This window comes from Carassius auratus, chromosome 40, assembly GCF_003368295.1.
Source record: "Carassius auratus strain Wakin chromosome 40, ASM336829v1, whole genome shotgun sequence".
NCBI lineage: Eukaryota > Metazoa > Chordata > Actinopteri > Cypriniformes > Cyprinidae > Carassius > Carassius auratus.
The window spans coordinates 19,387,923-19,407,235 of NC_039282.1; the positions used below are offsets into that span (position 1 = coordinate 19,387,923).

Below are 19,313 nucleotides of genomic sequence, written 5' to 3' on the forward strand. Positions count from 1 at the left end.
AGTTATTTAAAATATAGAAAAAATATATACATACAGTAAAATGACACTGTATAATGTAAAATTACTGCAAATTATAGTTAATATACCATCATATACACTTTGTAACAATAAAAGTAAAAATATTTGTACAGCACAATGACACAATGTAATGTAATTTATTACTCTGCTTCTGTTTAGTAAAAAATAACTAATATGTGACACAAAAGACAGCAGTTCAGAGTTACACAGAGCTTGTTTTAATACAGACGCTTTCACTTTACAGTAACAAGTTATTTACAATCTTAGTGAAGGCCTATTTACAAAAAAAGTTAAAATATACTAAAACGAAAATCAGAGATGGACCGTGTCACATGGATGTAAGTTATAACTTAACAATAAAATAAATATTTAACAGTCAGAGAGATTGGACGCCCCTGGAGTCCAATATGACATGATGCGAGTCTGATTAAGACCAGATGTGAAGGAGACACACACACACACACACACACTTAGTAGACTCAAACACACATGAAGTGTGTAAAGCAGTTAAAGGGTAAAGTCAGTGTTTGTCTCGGACACAGTCGGTGTTCAATCCCAGAAGAGTTTATAAAAAAGCATTTAGAAACACAATAAAAAACATTTTTCTATCTGTTAACATGTTAAAAAAGTCCATAATAATTATAATATATAGCAGTGGTTCTCAACCTTTGTGACTCCACTGTGCATGAGTCTTACAGGGTTTTTTGTGATTTACTGCATAAGTATTATTATTACAATTTAAAATATTTTAGAGCTTGGTATTTTATGATTTATTATAATTTACTAAAAATAATTATTTCACCTCTTTATTTTTGATATTTATTTGTTTGTCAGTTTATCCTTGAATTCAATGCAAGTCACTTTGGATTAAATGCATGAAAGTAAAACCTAGTTTTAGAGCTTTCTTTAACTACAGAAAATGTCTATGTATATCTATCATTATATAAATGCTCATACAGTTTTATGAGTTTTCCAGGGTTTACAAGATTTGTTCGTTAAATACTTGTTTAGTAGGTGAAATAAAATTGGAAAAGTATTGTTTTTTTAGTTGTTTTGGCTTATTTTAATGTCTGGTTAAAAACCACTGATGTATATTCATGAGAACTGGAGATTTTCCACCAATGAGATTTCACTGTGGGCGGGGCTACTTTGGAATCAGATTTGCATAAAAGAGATGGCTTGTGTCACGTCACGCCTGGTTAAGACTGAAATACTCTGCTGTCCATGCTCTTTTACAACAAATACATATCTCTGTCAGATGTGTGTTTCAGACTGATATGTGATTCATCAGAAAGCTGGTGGAAGGATAAGGCATCCAGGAAGAAGAGCGGGGCAAAGCGGAGCGTCTGATTGGTCGATACAGCTGATTGTCACAACAACATGTTAAAGGTCTCATGAAACTTTCTCCATCCCAAACCTAGTGAGCTTCCTACTTAGACAGCATTTTAAGGCATCACACACTTTTATTTATTTGAATAATTTACTATTTTACGTTTTTGTTTTATTTTATGCAATGCACTTTGGATAAAAGCATCAGCCAAATGCATCAAGTTAAAGGTTTCTGACCCACGGTTGTATGAAACAACATTCACCACATCTTTCATTTTAAAAGCGGAAAGGAAAAGCTGTTTGACAGGTGGAGGAAGTTATTCCGTTTTGATGATTTGACAAACATTTGATACTTTAAGGAAGTGAAATGTTGGCTAAATGCTAAATCTGTGAATTATTCTACATTATATGATAAATCTCCCCCTTCTATCAAGTAAAATATTTCCCCTAAAGCGATGATGTCACCCAGGTGGAGGACAGAAGGCACTGTGATTGGTCGAGTGGCGGAGTATGGCTGCTTCCAGTCGTGACGGAGCGTCTGATTGGCTGAGTGAAGCCGTCACATCCGAACGAGGCATCTGATTGGCTGCGGAGCGTCTAGGCTTCACTGGTTGTGCTGTTTCGACTCAAATCCCTGATTCCCTGCAGGATCCGCTTCATGTGACCGACTTTAGTCACTCCCAGATCCTGACACACACACACACACACACACACGATGCTTTAAGTCTGTATTTCTTAACTCAAACGGTACACAATTTTCTCTGTACACAACATAGTAAACAGATCAAATATGATCATGATCAGGCAAGGGATACTGTAAAAATGACTATTATAAATGTGTAAAACAGCAATTAAAAACCTATTTAGTATCTATTATGTTTCAACATATTGTTTAATGCAGTGTTATTCATTTACTACACAGTTTTTGATCATATTTTAAACGAGATTTTATTTTTTGAAATTATGTTTTCACTTTCATTTTAGTTAAAGGTTTAAGAATTTTATTGTGCGTTTTATAAGTTTTAGTTTATTTAGTTTGTTATTTTCCTACTTCAATTTAAACCAAACACTTTTTTTTGTACTTTCAGTTCATTTCTATTTTATTTTTAAGTAATTAACTTTTTTCTTTCTTTTTTTTCTCCAGTTTTAGTTAACTATAATAACCCTATTTCAATGTGACTTATTTAAATCTAATTGTATTAATTTGTTTTAATCAATTTATTTATTTAAATTAAATTAATATTTTATAATAATTTTTTTTAATAAAATGTATTTTAAATCAATCATTTATTTTTATTTTACTCAAATATATTTATTCATGTTTTAGTTTATATATATATATATATATATATATATATATATATATATATATATATATATATATATATATATATATATATATAAAATGTATTTGTTTTAAATAAATTTTGTAATTTAAATAAAATTAAATTAAAGTTTATTTCTATTACGCTTTCCCCGACAAAAATTGATGCAAAGTAGCTTTTTTTCTACAATATATCAAATCAACTGAATACTTTTTAATTCAAATTTAATTCTTATTAATTAAATTCTTTTTATTTATTTATTTATTATTTAAATCAGTTATTTATTTACTTTTAAACCAAATTTATTTATGGTTTATGTAAGCAACATTTCTTTATTTATTATTGTAATGTTTTTAACCCCTTGCAGCCCTCGGAGAACTCCTGTATCCCGACAGCAGATCTGAATGTGTGTGTATTTGCCGAAGGTGGAGCGCTCTTACCTTCAGGTCTCTCCTCTCCAGCTGAAGCAGCTCTGGTCCTCTGATATCATGTCTGATGAAGATCTCCTTATACTCGGACAGACAGAGCATCTCCAGCCAGACGCCCACTTCCTCCACACCCCACGTATTCACTGCTCACACAACACACACCTGGGTTACACTCATGCACGAGGTCAGAGGTCAAAGGTCAAAGCTCGGGTCGTACCTGGCATGTTGAGGGCGGCGCACGTCTCCTTGTTTTTGTTGTTTTTGTCTTTCTTGAATTTGGGCACGAGGCGGAATTTAGCGCTGCGAGTGCGCTTGGAGAAATCGGACAGCTGACCCTGCACACAAACACACTTTAAAACCGGAACACACTCACCGAAACACCCCAAACCAGCTGGACGCCACGCACCTCGTCGTCGGCCGGCTCGATGAGCTGACTGATCCAGCTGATGTCTGTGAGTCTGCGTAACTGCAGAGCGACTGAACTCAACGCAGCGCTCAGATGATCTCTCTGAGGAGCATCCAGCTGCTGCACACACACCATCAGGAAACACTCAGCTGTGATGATTCTCATCACTCACATGTGCTTTAGCATCCATAGTCACATGACACTTTAGAGTGGACCAATCAGATTTGTCTTTGATGATAACTGATTTTTATATCATTTTGTATAATCGTATTGTTAGATGCGGTGTTATTTGAATACTATTTATCTACTATTATAGTTTTTGTTAATATTTAGATTTTTTTTATATATATATATATATATATATATATATATATATATATATTTCTGGTTTCACTTTAAATTTAGTTAAAGTTTAAGTCATTTTTATATGTTATTTTTTTTTTTTTTTTGGTACTTTTGGTACTTTAACATTTATAACTAGCTGAAATCAGTTTAAAATATAATTAATATACTTGTATATTATATAAGCAATATATTAGATTTGATTCAGTTACTGTTTCTTTCATTTCAAGTATGTAATGAAAATATTTTTTTAATGGTTTTAGTTAATAACCTCGGGTTAGTTGTGTTATTTAATTATGTATTAATTAATTTTCTTAAATGTATTTAGTTAAATCAGATTAATAATTTTTATTTTTATCAAACTATTTATAATTTCTTTTTTTTTATTATAATTATGGAAGATAAAAGCAACATTATTTAAAATATTTTTATATTTCATTTTAATTTAAGTTAATTTATGCATTTGATTGTTTTTTTATATTAGTATTTATTTTTATTTCAGATTTAGATTATTTTAGTACTTCACCTTAAACATGGTTTATGTCAGTTATATTTTTTTCCTCTAATATTTATATTTAATTTATTTCAGGTTTATTTTTTTAAATGATGACAAGGTTTAGCTATTTGCAAGTTATAGTTCATATATTCATATATTCATGCACATGCAAGTTATAGTTTTCATTAATATTTAGATTTTTTTTTCTAATATTTTCTGATTTCACTTTAAATTTAGTTTAAGTTTTAGTAATTTTGTTGTAGGTTTTGTCATTTTTATATGTTAAAAAAATATATCTACATAGTTTTTTAGTGGTAGTTTTAGATATTTTGGTACTCAAACGTTTATAACTAGCTGAAATCAGTTTAATATATTTTCTTTTATTTCAGTTATTGTTTCTTTAATTTCAAGTGATGCATATTATTTATAAATATTTTTATAGTTTTAGTTAATAATAGCCTAGGTTAGTTGTGTTATTTAATTATGTATTATTTTCTTTTTTAAAATAAAAGTATTTAGTTAAATCAAATTAATTTTGGGGGGGTTTTATTAAATAATTTATTATTTATTAAAAAAATTATTATTATTAACTGGACGATGAAAAGCAACATTATTTTAATATATTTTCAGTTTTTTATTTTTATTTCATTTGTTATGCGTTTGATTAGTTTTTTTATATTAGTATTTATTTTTATTTCAGATTTGGTAGTACTTCACCTTAAACATTTTATTTCAGTTATATCTTTTCCTCTAATATTTATATTTAATTTATTTCAGCTTTATTTCAAAGTTTTTGCTACTTCCTTGCACATGCAATTAATTAACATCTATAAAAAAAGCAGCTGACAGGAGGTTAATTCCAACAGCCAGTTTTTCTCCAAATCATGTTTCTCTCTTACTGTATGAGATGGACTCACCAGACTCATCTTTCCTGCGAGCAGCAGCTGCGTCTCACTGTGCAGAGCTTTGACATTACTGACCATCTCCATCACCACGTTACAGGACAGACCCTACACACACACACACACACACACACACACACGTCAAAGATGTCACGAGGAACCACACCAGAGCAGTTCAGCAGTTCTGATGTCATAAACCCTCACCCCGCTGCTTTTGGAGTTAGCGTACACCAGATCCATGGCTTTAGAGCTAGCGTTGACTGCATGAGCCAATTCCTGCTCGATCGTGTGATGAGACTGTGCTGCTTCCCTGATACTAAACACACACACACATGCATGTCTGGATTTGTTGCATGCATTTAGTTGATCAAAAGTACAGATCTTTACACTCACTTCTGATCAATCTATGAAGTACATTTCGGTTAAATAATCGGTTAAATAATCTGTGTACCTGTGTATGAGTGCACCGGCTGCCTGTCCGAACAGACTGATCTGAGTGGCTTCCTCTTCAGAAACGATCTCCGGCTGCAATGCATGCTGGGAAACCAGCCGTGGAATCTCGCCTCTCTGTTTGTCCTCCCACGACTTCAGAGTGTTCTCGAACGCCTGGGGACAAAACAGCCGTATGTGAGCAGCGTTTCACTTCTCCGAGAGCTTCTTCCCATAATGCCGTGCGTCAGCACTGACCCGGTCTCTGGTGAGGGTTTGTGTGCGGTTCTTGTGGAGGATCCGGATGTATCCGGGCGGTTGGATCCACGCCTCCCCGTCCACCTGCACAGGGACGCCTTCATCTCCCAGAATAGTGATCTTCACTGTCCGACACTGAACACACACACACACTTTGTTTAAATCATGTCTACCTACTTAAGCTGGTCTTAGTAGTAACTCAGTACATGTGACCATGTGTCTTTACTGTGTGTGTGTGTGTGTGTGTACCTGTGCGATACGGTGATGCTGTAGATTAATCACTCTAGACACAGCCATCTGCATGCTGCCGAACACAGCCACCACCTCCAGGATCTTATCGTCAAACGACGGAGCCATGAACGTCTGTAAACGAGCACACGCTTCATTACAAACACACACACAGACACAAATCCACAGGAAGTCAGTGCACAAACGTACATCGTCCTCTTTAGTTCCGCCCCAGAAGTTGGTTCCTCCTGCGTAACTGGGAATATTCAGCACGGCGATTCCCTGCAGACTGGGAAGAGAGATCGGCCTCCCGTCACACTACACACACACACACACACACTCGGGTTAGGTTTGGGTTAACCTTATAACATTTACACACACACTCACTCACTCACTCACTCACACTCTCTCGGTCTCACACACACACAAACTCACTCGCTCGCTCTCTCAGATACACACACACACACACACACACACTCACTCGCTCTCTCTGACACACACACACACACACACTCACTCACTCACTGACACACACGCTCGTTCTCTCTGACACACACACACACACACTCACTCACTCACTCACTCACACTCTCTCGGTCTCACACACACACAAACTCACTCGCTCGCTCTCTCAGATACACACACACACACACACACACTCACTCACTGACACACACACTCATTCTCTCTGACACACACACACACACTCACTCACTCTCTCAGACACACACACACACACTCTCTCTCTGACACACACACACTCTCTCTCTCTCTCTCTCTCTCTCTCTCTCAGACACACACACACACTCTCTCTCTCTCTCTCTCTCTCAGACACACACACACTCACTCACTTGCTCTCTCAGACACACACACACACACTCTCTCTCTGACACACACACACTCTCTCTCTCTCTCTCTCTCTCTCAGACACACACACACACACACCTCCAGCAGAACTCTCTGCTCCAGGTTCTTGTAGGTTCTGTGCAGAAGTTCTTTGGTTCCCAGGACTCCATACCACATCATGTTTTTAGTGCGACTCCTGAACAAACAAACACACACACACACTCTCAGAAATATTTCTCGAGCAGTAAATCATCATATTATTCTGATTTCTGAAGATCATGTGACACTGAAGACTGGAGGAATGATGCTGAAAATACAGCGGAGCATCACAGAAATACATTACACTTTAACACAGAGTCACACAGTTATTTTACATCATAATAACCTTCCACAGTTTTCCTGTTTTTACTGTGTTTTTGAGACTATATATATTTGATGTCTATGCACCTGCATTTCTCCGGATGCTCGTCACGTTTGTTGTTGAAGTCCAGAGAGATCTTGGCATCCAGACCGATCCCGAAATAATTATTCATCACACATTTCTCCGTGAACAGATCCCTGAAACACACAGAGAAGCACCTTCCCATCAGCCTTTGCTCTAAATACGACCGGTCGACAGACAGACAGAAGCGCGACTCACAGGTTCTCCGGATCACAGCTGAACGGATCAGCGTTGACCAGCAGCCTGGTGATCACCGAGCCGCTCAAAGAGCCCGACACACCTGCTCTGAGACCTGCACACACACACACACATACACACACGACATGAGCCTCTGAACGACAGCAAAACCTCCACCGCTTCCGCTCAAGACTCTTACTTTGGTAGAGGATCTTAGTGTTCAGCATGGGCATGTTCTCTCTGCTTCCTGTCTGGACAGGAAGTGAGGCGGAGCTGCCTATGGACAGGCCTCCTCTACTGATGAGCTTCTCACATGGAGTCTTAGACGCTGAAGACGGAGAGACAGAATGAGCAAACGAGTGCTGCTGTGTGTCACTAATGAGAGGTGATAACGAGTGACCTCACCTCGTCTGCTGGCTCGCGCTCTGATGCTGCTGTATGACAACGCTTCTGAACCATCATCCTCCTCTTCTTCCTCCGCCGGCAGAGAACGAAAACCCTCCTCCGTTTGAGCGTTCTGTTCATCCACCGCTGCAACACCAGATCACATGGTTTTGAAAAAAATCCAAGATCGATCTTTTAGTTTGTGCTGTTTAGTTGATGCAATTTTTTGGTGATCCGTTCATCCCAGAATTTGAACGAGCTTTGTGTTTGTTACTTCAGTCATTATTAAAACAACTGAACACAAACAAGCACACACACACACACCTATATACACACACACACACACACACTCTAACAACACTCACTCACACACACACACACACACACACACACACCTATATACACACACACACACTCTAACAACACTTACTCACACCAACACACAACGACACACTTTAACAACACTCACTCACACATACACACACACACACACACACACACACACTATCTCTCACAACACACACCCTCAAACAAAACACACACACACACACACACACACACACACACACACCTATATACACACACACACACTCTAACAACACTTACTCACACCAGCACACAACAACACACTTTAACAACACTCACTCACACATACACACACACACACACACTATCTCTCACAACACACACCCTCAAACAAAACACACACACACACACCTATATACACACACACACTCTAACAACACTCACTCACACATACACACACACACACACACTATCTCTCACAACACACACCCTCAAACAAAACACACACACACACACCTATATACACACACACACTCTAACAACACTCACTCACACATACACACTCAGACAAAACACACACACACACACACACACATACTTTAACAACACTCACTCACACATACACACTCAGACAAAACACACACACACACATACTTTAACAACACTCACTCACACATACACACTCAGACAAAACACACACACACACACACACACACACACACACACACACACACAAGCACACACACTCTAACAACACTCACTCACACATACACACTCACCCTCAAACAAAACTCACACTCACACACACACACACACTTTTCCACAAGACACTCTAAGATACATACACACACACACAAGACACTCACACACACACACACACACAAACACTATCTCACACCCTCAAACAAAACTCTCTCACAGACACATACACACACGCGCGCGCACGCGCAAATATACACACACACACTTTTACACAAGACACTCTCTCACTCACACACACACACACACACACACACACACCTTTCTCGGTGTGCTCTATGATTTGTCTGATGGCTTTCTTCAGGCTGTTGGCGCGAAGCATCAGCTGTTCTCGGGGTTTGAAGATAGCGGCAGGCGGCCGAGGCAAGCAAGGGGCCGTGAGTGTGGGCGGGGCAGTGGGCGGAGCCAGAAACACACCCTCCCCATCCACCTGCTCCTCAGCGATGGTGGGTGGAGGCGCAGACAACACACTGCTGGCCTGGGCTTCCTCGTTAAGAGTTTTCAATAACGAGTCCAGCTTTTCTTTAAGCACACCACACTGAACACAAAAACATCCCGAGTCATTCAACAGCCAATCACAGAGCACTCCAGAACAGCCAATCACAAAACAAACAGCCAATCACAGCTGACCTTTTTAGCCATGGCCTCTGACTCTTCTGAGTTTTCGCTGTTTCTCTCGTAAGCACGTCCGACTTTCAAAACAAAGTCTTTTACCGTCTCACACAGGACTCTGAAAAACACGCTTCCAGATAAACCTCCAGGAAGAACACGCATGAACAGAAATGATCACGTGTACAGTACGTACTTGGCAGATGAAATGACCACAGAGTGCTGGTCCGACGTCAGGATTTTGGAGAGATGAGCAGCAACTGAGTCTTCATAGGTCAGAATGTGCTGCACCTGAAATAAAACAGCCAATAAGAGCAGAGGAAACACACAGCAGCCAATCAGAACAGAGAAAACAACACAACATCCAATAAGAACAGAGGAAAAACACAGCAGCCAATCAGAACAGAGGAAACACACAGCAGCCAATCAGAACAAAGAAAACACACAACAGCAGCAGTTACTTTAAAAAGAAAAGATTTTGATGTCCTCTCTAACTGACATGATGATAATTTAATTGTAAATAAATAAAGCGATGGAAAAAAGTTATGCAACACTAAAATAAAACTGTTTATGGTACAAGAAGCCTTGACATAAATTAAAATGGGGGGGGGGGGGTGTTAATAAAAAAACTAGATTTTGATTATTACTGTATTAAAATCCATAACTTATCAAAATATTTTGTAATATTTTACTAATTTATATTGCAATATTTCACTGTAAAATAAAATACAGTAGTTTTCAAGAACAATTGTAAAATTACAACAATTAAAATAATAATAATAAATAAAACAGTTCCAGATTTGCTGTGCTTGTTTGAAGGACAGAAATTTGCACCAAAATTGTGTGATTATATATTAGTATAACTCTAACAACAATTATTAATACTTTTAATATCATTGTTTTTATTACTAAATACAAATATTACTATTGTAATACAGAAAATAATATAATTGTATTTTAAATTAATACTGTGAAATTTTAATATTTAATCATACAATAATATTTATGGCTGCCATAATATCTTAATTTGTAAATTCATAATTTATTCATTTAATTTTAATATTTTTTTAAATCACAGTACTGCGCTTCACTTTGAAACGCATACTTATTTTATTAAAGTGTTAAAGTATAAGTATATTTAATATATAAATCACAGCCTTTATGATTGGATAATTGCACTAAGCATTCGGTTTTATTTTGATTAATTATGCAACCGTACAGTTTATATTTATATGCTATTATAGCATTGAATTGTTATATTTTTATTTAATTTTTGCATTTTTGTGATTTTTATTTTTTTATAATTTTTATAGCTTTAATTTATTTTTATTTCAGGAAAAAAAAAAGTTTTTGAGAGGAATCTGATTCACAGTGAGGAATAAACACTTGATGTACAGTAAAGAAAATGTCCAAATGAAGGCCTTTCTTTCATTCACACCTCGGAGTCCTCACTGCAGTCCTCTGTTACTGTGGAGCCGGAGTGATGTCGTGGTAACTTGGTCTCGTATACCATAATACTCCATCTAGAAGAGAAATAAACTGGTTTAAATGTTTGTGAAGGACAGGAACAGACTGTGACAGTGTCTTCAGACGCACTCTGACCTGTCCAGCATCTTAGTACTGGCTCTCTCCAGTTTCTCCAGGATCTGTGGTAACTGTGTGTCATCGTCACACGCAGAGCCCCAGCCCAAAACTCTCGCCAGGTCATTTCCTGTTCCCAGAGGAAGTACGCCGAGCTGGCACTGCGGAGCGAACACAGCAACACACACACAGGTCATCAACACTCTCCTTACTTTGATAAAAAGGAGTTTGATTTCCAAGGAATGCATGAACTGAGAAAAAGTAAACATTGAATGCAATTCATGCATTTTAAGTTGCTTCATATAAAAGCATTTGCTAAATGCATAAATGTAATAAATGTAAAACATATATATATATAGAATAGAACTGACTTTCAGCCAGGCAAAATAAATCCCCCACCAGGAGGCAGTAGAAGCAAATAAACTGTGTCTGAAACTCTATTGTGTCCTACACTTTATGTCATATTTAGGGACCCAAATTATGTTTTTCCAATTTAAATTAAAAATTCAGCGTTATTTTTTTATTAATGTGTTAATATAATTGTATTATTATTATTAGTATTTATTTATTAATTATTATTTAATAATTTTAATTTAATTCTTCTTCTGGATAGTAGTTAAATTAAAGTTTAATCGTCAAAAAACATTTCTAAATAATTGATAATTCATAAAATATTTAATAATCTACAATATTAACAATAATAGAGTCCTATGAAATATGCATTTATTAATTTATTTTACAAATTCTATATTGTCTGTTTTCATTTTTCTGGATTTATTAGTTAGTAAAAATGTATTATCAAAAAAAGGTAATAATCAAATGAAAGCACAAAACAATGAAGATTAAAATATTTGTTCAAATTATAGTTAAACAATTCAGTTTATTTTTGACAAAAAAATAAGGTGCTGCAAAATAGAAGTTTTTTTGTTAAAAAATAAAATTTAGAAGAGATAGTGTGATATTCCTTAAAAAATAAAGTATTAATAATTTATATTATATTAATTTATTTATATTATTTTGAGAAGTAAAATATATTTCTGTAATGATTTAAGTTTAAATGAACTTTTATTCTGGCGGGTTGCAATGAATGTCTTTAAGTAAGGATGAAAAGCCAATGTACTGTAGTTGGAAGAGTAAAAGCTGAGATTATGTATGATTTATTTATGAATTAGTACCTGTTTGTGTAAAGTCAGCGCGTCTATCTCTGATAAAACCCATCCGACGCTGCCGTCTCCTCCACACACCAGAATACGAAAGGTGTCGAACTTCTGAAACAGACGCAAGCTGCGGCAGACACACACACACACACACACACACACACAGGTACAGGTCATATGAAGCAGGGAGTGTCTGTGAGCAGGGACAGGTGTGTGTTTTACCCCAGGTGTGGCCCTCCGTTCATCAGATCGAACACTTGAGCAGGATTCAACAGCTGCTTGAAGCGCCGCAGGAACTTCACACCCTGATTATCTCCACTTTTACTGTTCACGAACACCAGCAGCGGACTCGTGCAGCTCGGAGGACACGTCGCCTTCCAGAAGCCTACACACACACACACACACACACACACAGACAGACACACACACAGAGAGACACACAGACAAAAACACACAGAGACAGACACACACACACACACACACAGAGACAGACAAACAGACGGACAGACAGACACACACACACACACACACACACACAGGCACAGACAGACACACACACACACACACAGAGCCAAAGACAAAGACAAACACACACACACACAGAACCAAAGACAAAACACACACACACACACACACACACACACACACACAGAGAGAGACAGACAGACATACACACACAGACACACACACACATGCACAGACAGACACACACACACATGCACAGACAGACACACACACACATGCACAGACAGACACACACACACACGCACGCAGACACACAGAGACAGACACACACATACACACACACACACACACACACACACACACACACACACACACAGACAGACACACACACAGAGAGAGACAGACAGACACACACACACACACGCAGACACACAGAGACAGACACACACACACACACAGAGACACACACAGACAAAGACACACAGAGACAAAGACACACACACACACACAGACAAAGACACACAGAGACAAAGACACACACACACACACACAGGCACAGACAGACACACACACACACAGAGCCAAAGACAAACACACACACACAGACAGAAGGACACACACACAAACACAGAGCCAAAGACAAACACACACACACACAGAGCCAAAGACAAAACACACACACAGAGACAGACAGACACACACACACACACATTATTAAAATCAAAAACTGTTTCTGTTAATAGTTTTACTGCACCTGAGCAAACGTGCTTTTGTCATGTTTATTAGTTTGTGACTTCTATTTTGCATTAATGTGTTTTTCTTTCATCTTAGGTTTTAGTCATTTTACCACTTAAAGGAGCTTAAATGAATAATTGGATGTTTCCATCAGATGGCTCTTTCTGATTGGTCATCTCTGGGAAAGCGTTCTGATTGGCTGTTTCTGAGGGACGGTTCTGATTGGACGCTCACCGTCTGAGTCGATGCTGTTGAGGGCGGTGGGTGGAATCACTGAGACTTTACACTGACCCAGTGGGCACTTCGGCGAGAGCTGGTCCCTGCACCCAGCATGCACCTGGAGAACATTATTGAGTTCCATTAAAATAAGAACAGAAGTTAAATTAAGTTCACTTTCATGCACTCACCATGGCTTTGCACCACAAACAGCGACAGTCCTGCAGTCTCAGGACGCTGCCACAGGTTTTGTCGCACACGGTGCATTTGGCGCTGACGGGCAGATTCCCCTCCAGCCACTGATGAGGCATCGAGATCTACAGAGTTTAGAATGAGTCCATTATTAACCCCATGAGTGAGCAGTTCTGATGCTAACTGAGCCTATCTTTTAGTCCAGATTTATGCATCTATGGAAGACAGCATTTTTATCTTTAACTAAAACTGTGAAAACATTTTAGTTGTTAAAATTAAAGCTGAAATAAAATAGAACGTAAATATTAGATGGAAAACTTAAGAAATTTTGCCTTGGCTGAAATAAAATACACGTAAGTGCTAAAATTGTTAATTGAAAAAAAAAACGAAACGAAAAAAAAAAATTAAACTTAAATCTGTTAAATATTTATAAAATGTAATATAAAAAAATATATTGGAAATAAACAAATATAAGAAAAGTTAACTGAAGCCAAAATTATAAACAGATATATATATGGAATTTAAATAAACAAAAACTAAAGCTAAAAATGTAAAAAAAAAAAAAAAAAAAAAAAACCCATTAAAATTTAATATTAAAATAATAATAATATTGATACAAATGTTGACTAAAACTTATTATTAAAACAAAGCTGAAATAAAATAAAATATAAATATTAGATGGAAAACTTTAAATAAAAATGAGAAATATTGCCTTGGGAACCAACATAAATTTATGTTTAAGTGCTAAAATTATAAATTGGAAATAAATAAAAATAAAAAATAAAAATAAAAAACTAGTAGAAATCAATAAACAGCAGAAAATAGAAAATAGCATAAATTATTTATTGGAAATAAATCATAAAATAAAAACTAACTAGTAAAAATCAATGAACAACAGCAGAAAATGTAAAATAGTATAAATTAGTAATTGGAAATAATTAAAAATAAAAAACTAGAAAAATCAGTAAACAGCAGAAAATTTAAAATAGCATACATTTTTAATTGGAAATGAATAAAAGCTAATGACAAAAATAAAAAGTAAAAATTTGTAAACAGCAGAAAATAGTATAAATTATTAGATGGAAAAAAAAATATATATATATATAAACCAGTAATAATCAGTAAACAGCAGAAAATAGAAACTGATAGAAAAATCTATAAAAACTAACAAAATAGTATAATAACATTTCAAAAAAATTAGACAAAAAAATAAAAGCTAATTTAAGATATGAATAAACCTATAATAGTATATAAATAAATTCCAAACTAAGAGTGGAGCCGGATTTGTTGTTGCATGAGCAGCACTCACCCCCTCCTCATCCTCCAGAATGTCTTTACCGATAGAAGCCAGTGTCGTCCACTTGCAGTTATTAGTGGCTCTGACCGCACAACGCTTGTGAGCCTTGAACTTACACACTGTACGACACACACACACACACACACACTTCAGTCAAGGCAGCACTTAAACACATTCAATCCATACAATTACAAATTAAGAAGCTCTTATTACCTTCGCAGGACAGTCCGTGAGACGTGACTCCAGACAGAGCCTCCCGACAGACGTTACAGTACGTGGGGCGAGCGTGAGAACAGGCGTACCAGTTATGCATCCCAGAGAAATGATCCATGCTGAACTGAGTGGACTGCGGAAAGGCATTCAAAAATATCACAGTTTCCACAAAAACATGAACCGTTTTCAACATTGACGATAATCAGAAATGTTTCTTGAGCAGTAAATCATCATATTATTCTGATTTCTGAAGATCATGTGACACTGAAGACTGCAGGAATGATGCTGAAAATACAGCGGAGCACCACAGAAATAAATTACACTTTAACAAAGATTCACACAGAAAACAGTTATTTTAAATTGTAAAAATATTTCACAATTTTTACTGTATTTCTGGTAAAATAAAAGCAGCTTTGAAGAGCAGAAGAGACTTCTTTATAAAAAAAATAAAAAAATAAAAAAAACAGTAATCTAAGTTATTTTTGTTAATTTAAATAAAGCAAGTAAATAAACTGGAAAAAAAAACTAAAAATGAAATTAAAATAAATTAAACCTAATAATCATGATTCAAAACAAACAAAAGCATGTTACAAAATTAATAAAAACAAACCAAAAAATAATACAAGTAAAATTACAAAAATAAAAGCCAATAATATAATAATAATACCAAAATAACACTGGAACAGAGCTGAACATTAGTGTATAATATTCAAAGTAAGGTTATCGCAGTATAATCTGTCACTAAACTGCACAAAAAATACGGATGGTAGCACTGCTAGCAATTAAACAAGAAACTAATCTGAATTCTGACTCATTTTCTGTGAAAAAACCAAACTGATCGTAAACCTCTTGTAAAGAATGTGGTGTAACAGAATTGATTAACAGATCGTGAAAACGTCCAGACAGATGAAGAAACTGACCTCAAAGTGTTCTCTGTTCTGAACACTCTTCAGCGCCGCGATCCATTCCTCCATCTCTTTCCTGTTTTCAGCACACAGAACCAGCCGACGACACGGAGTGATTACCTACAGAGAGAGAGAGAGAGAGAGTGTGTGTGAGTGTGTGTGTGTGTGTGAGCACTCAGGGCTCCAGAAGCATGTGTTTCTCACACAAACTAAGGCCAAGGAACAAGGAACCCCCTGTCCACTTCACACACACACCATCTCTGTGTCTCTCTCATTATCTCTCTCTCTCTTTCTCTCTCTACACACACACACACACATACCAAACAGCTCTTGTTATTCATTGTACAGGGTGCCAACTAGTGTTGAATGACAGATTGAATATATCAGCTGAACATTTAAAGATCATCTAAAGGACTAGTGAACTCAAAAATAAAAAATAAAGTTGCTGAAATTTACTCGCTCTTAGGTAATCAAGGATCAGGATGAGTTTGTTTCTTCATCAGGTTTGTAGAAATGTAGCATTGCATCAGTGTCTCATCAATGGATGCTCTGCAGTGAATGGGTGCCGTCAGAATGAGAGTCTGATAGAAACATCACAATAATCCACACTGCTGTTTCCAGCTAAATACATCCATAGTAATGTTTCCTCCATTTAAAACGGTGCTTGATCTGTGCAGATTTCACTCCTGATTCAGACCAGAACACTTTTTCATATCAGAAAGCATTATTTTGGATTATAAACTCATATTTTAGTTAAAATCTTCTGGATTTGTTTCATCTTTTGTCTTCTCCAGATGTTCACTGCTGGACTGGAGTGCTGTGGATTATTCTGATGTTTTTATCAGTTCTCATTCTGACGGCACCCATTCACTGCAGAGCATCCATTGGTGAGACACTGATTCAATGCTACATTTCTACAAACCTGATGAAGAAACAAACAGTGAGTAAATTTAAGCACATTTTCTTTTTTTGCTGAACTATTCCTTTAACAAGCTTTCATTGGCCATTGATTCGCCTAAATACAATGACATTAGATTAGTTTCACATATTTCTATTTTCAGCTACTCATGAGTAAGACAGTGTGTTAAGAAATGTATTAATAGCATTTGAGTAGCAAATAAAGTAGATAAGATCAATTTATTTCCGTCATGAGCGAGTCAAACAAATAGTTTGCATAATACTCACAAGAGGCATGCATTCCTTATGTTTAGTTTATACCTTTATGAATTGTTATATAAATGAAAATGCTGAAATATTCTTTTTAAAAAGTGCCTTTTTTATCTAGTTTTTAAATGCACTGTACAAAAAGCTCTTATTTGTTTACATCAGTTAAAGCATTACCCAACATGAACTAAAGGATAATTTATTTATTGAGAAATAATGAGAAATACACTTCTACGGCATGCATTATAAAAATATATATGTTTAGAGTTTATGTTAGTTCACAGTGCATTAACTCATGTTAACGTTTAATTGAAAAATGCATGAAAATTAACTAGAATCAGTAAATGCTGTAGGCATCATTGTTCATGTTAATTAAACTAATTTAATATTTACTAATGCATTATTATATAATATTGAATATGTGCTTGTTAATGCACTGTGAATTAACATCAACAAACAGTGAATGTCTGTAGTTTCATTTACTAACATTAACAAAGATTAATACACAACTGTGATAAATGTATGCTTCTCGGTTCGTTTCTGTTAGATACTACAGTTAACTAATGGAAACTTATTGTAAAGTGTTACCTGAATCTATTTTGCAACCCATTTAACGCCACTTAAGTAAATAAATGAATTAACAAATGAATGCATCTGTTAATAAATACATAAATATAAAATAACATTAAATGGAAATCATTGAGATACACTTTAAAAGTCTGAGAGCACATTTGAACCTAAAAAGAAACGTTTTAGGAGTTAAAAGGACATTATGATGTTTTATTTCATTTCAGCTCTGTTAATAAAACAATTTAAAAAAACTAAAACAAATATGAAATTAATGCAAACTGATATTATCAATTACATTCTTATACTAAAAATAGACTTGTTCACTAGTGGCCTGAAATGTCAGGAACTTAAAACTTTTTCAGCTGTATCACAACAGCCAAACCATCAAGCATTCAAGGCCTTAAATATCGTGTGTGTGTGTGTGTGTGTGTGTGTGTGTGGCAACTTCCCAATCCGTTTCCTAAAGCTGCTGACAAAGACCCTCTGTTCCCACACGGATAAAAATAACTCACGCCTTTCCTCCACCAGTGCGCACACACACACACACACACACACACACAAATACACCGATCATATTATTCATTTCAAAGAGTACACAAGCTGCCTCATAAAACCAAGTAAAATATACAGACAGACGGATCAGCTGACACGCAGCGGACGAGAGACAGACTCACACACACACACAGAGAGAGAGAGAGAGAGAGTCAGTGTGTGTGTGTGTGTGGTTAATGTCTTTGATGTAGATCTTGAAGCCACTTTTATCCCTCACACAAACACACATTATCAGCGCTGTCGTAACACCAGCTGAACCGTGTCATACGACTCAAAGAGCTTTTGGGGTTCTGTTACATAAGCTAAACACATCCTGTTTAACACTTTAACACACAGCTGCCACAATAAGCTCATAAAGCACCCAAAGAACTATCAGTTTCAGACTAATCTAATGCTTTTCATTACGCTTAACCCGGAGATAAAGGAATCATTTGCTGAAAAGGTCCTCTAAGATGAGGATGAGTTTGTTTCTTCGTCAGGTTTGGAGAAATGTAGCATTGCATCAGTGTCTCATCAGTGGATGCTCTGCAGTGAATGGGTGCCGTCAAAATGAGAGTCTGATAAAAACATCACAATAATCCA

At 36.1% G+C, this 19,313-nt stretch overlaps 1 protein-coding gene across 3 annotated transcripts in view; it reads right to left on the minus strand.

Annotated features, from left to right (window-relative positions):
* Positions 1–213: 213 nt before the first annotated feature.
* LOC113058795 (diacylglycerol kinase delta-like) overlaps positions 214–19,313 on the minus strand; it is a 27,684-nt gene continuing 8,584 nt past the window's right edge. For all 3 annotated transcript variants that reach the window (XM_026227007.1, XM_026227008.1, XM_026227009.1), the window contains 27 exons: positions 16,461–16,565; positions 15,541–15,673; positions 15,340–15,446; positions 14,030–14,155; positions 13,857–13,959; positions 12,645–12,807; positions 12,441–12,549; positions 11,287–11,426; positions 11,123–11,207; positions 9,881–9,975; positions 9,706–9,805; positions 9,337–9,613; positions 8,032–8,157; positions 7,826–7,954; positions 7,648–7,741; positions 7,455–7,565; positions 7,107–7,203; positions 6,372–6,479; positions 6,183–6,296; positions 5,934–6,068; positions 5,698–5,852; positions 5,451–5,562; positions 5,262–5,354; positions 3,507–3,626; positions 3,318–3,435; positions 3,113–3,243; positions 214–2,034 (listed from right to left, as the gene is read on the minus strand). In XM_026227007.1, coding sequence (XP_026082792.1) covers positions 1,945–2,034; positions 3,113–3,243; positions 3,318–3,435; positions 3,507–3,626; positions 5,262–5,354; positions 5,451–5,562; positions 5,698–5,852; positions 5,934–6,068; positions 6,183–6,296; positions 6,372–6,479; positions 7,107–7,203; positions 7,455–7,565; positions 7,648–7,741; positions 7,826–7,954; positions 8,032–8,157; positions 9,337–9,613; positions 9,706–9,805; positions 9,881–9,975; positions 11,123–11,207; positions 11,287–11,426; positions 12,441–12,549; positions 12,645–12,807; positions 13,857–13,959; positions 14,030–14,155; positions 15,340–15,446; positions 15,541–15,673; positions 16,461–16,565 — 3,276 coding nt within the window. In that variant the 3' untranslated portion in view covers positions 214–1,944. The remainder of the gene's footprint in view (positions 2,035–3,112; positions 3,244–3,317; positions 3,436–3,506; positions 3,627–5,261; positions 5,355–5,450; positions 5,563–5,697; positions 5,853–5,933; positions 6,069–6,182; positions 6,297–6,371; positions 6,480–7,106; positions 7,204–7,454; positions 7,566–7,647; positions 7,742–7,825; positions 7,955–8,031; positions 8,158–9,336; positions 9,614–9,705; positions 9,806–9,880; positions 9,976–11,122; positions 11,208–11,286; positions 11,427–12,440; positions 12,550–12,644; positions 12,808–13,856; positions 13,960–14,029; positions 14,156–15,339; positions 15,447–15,540; positions 15,674–16,460; positions 16,566–19,313) is intronic.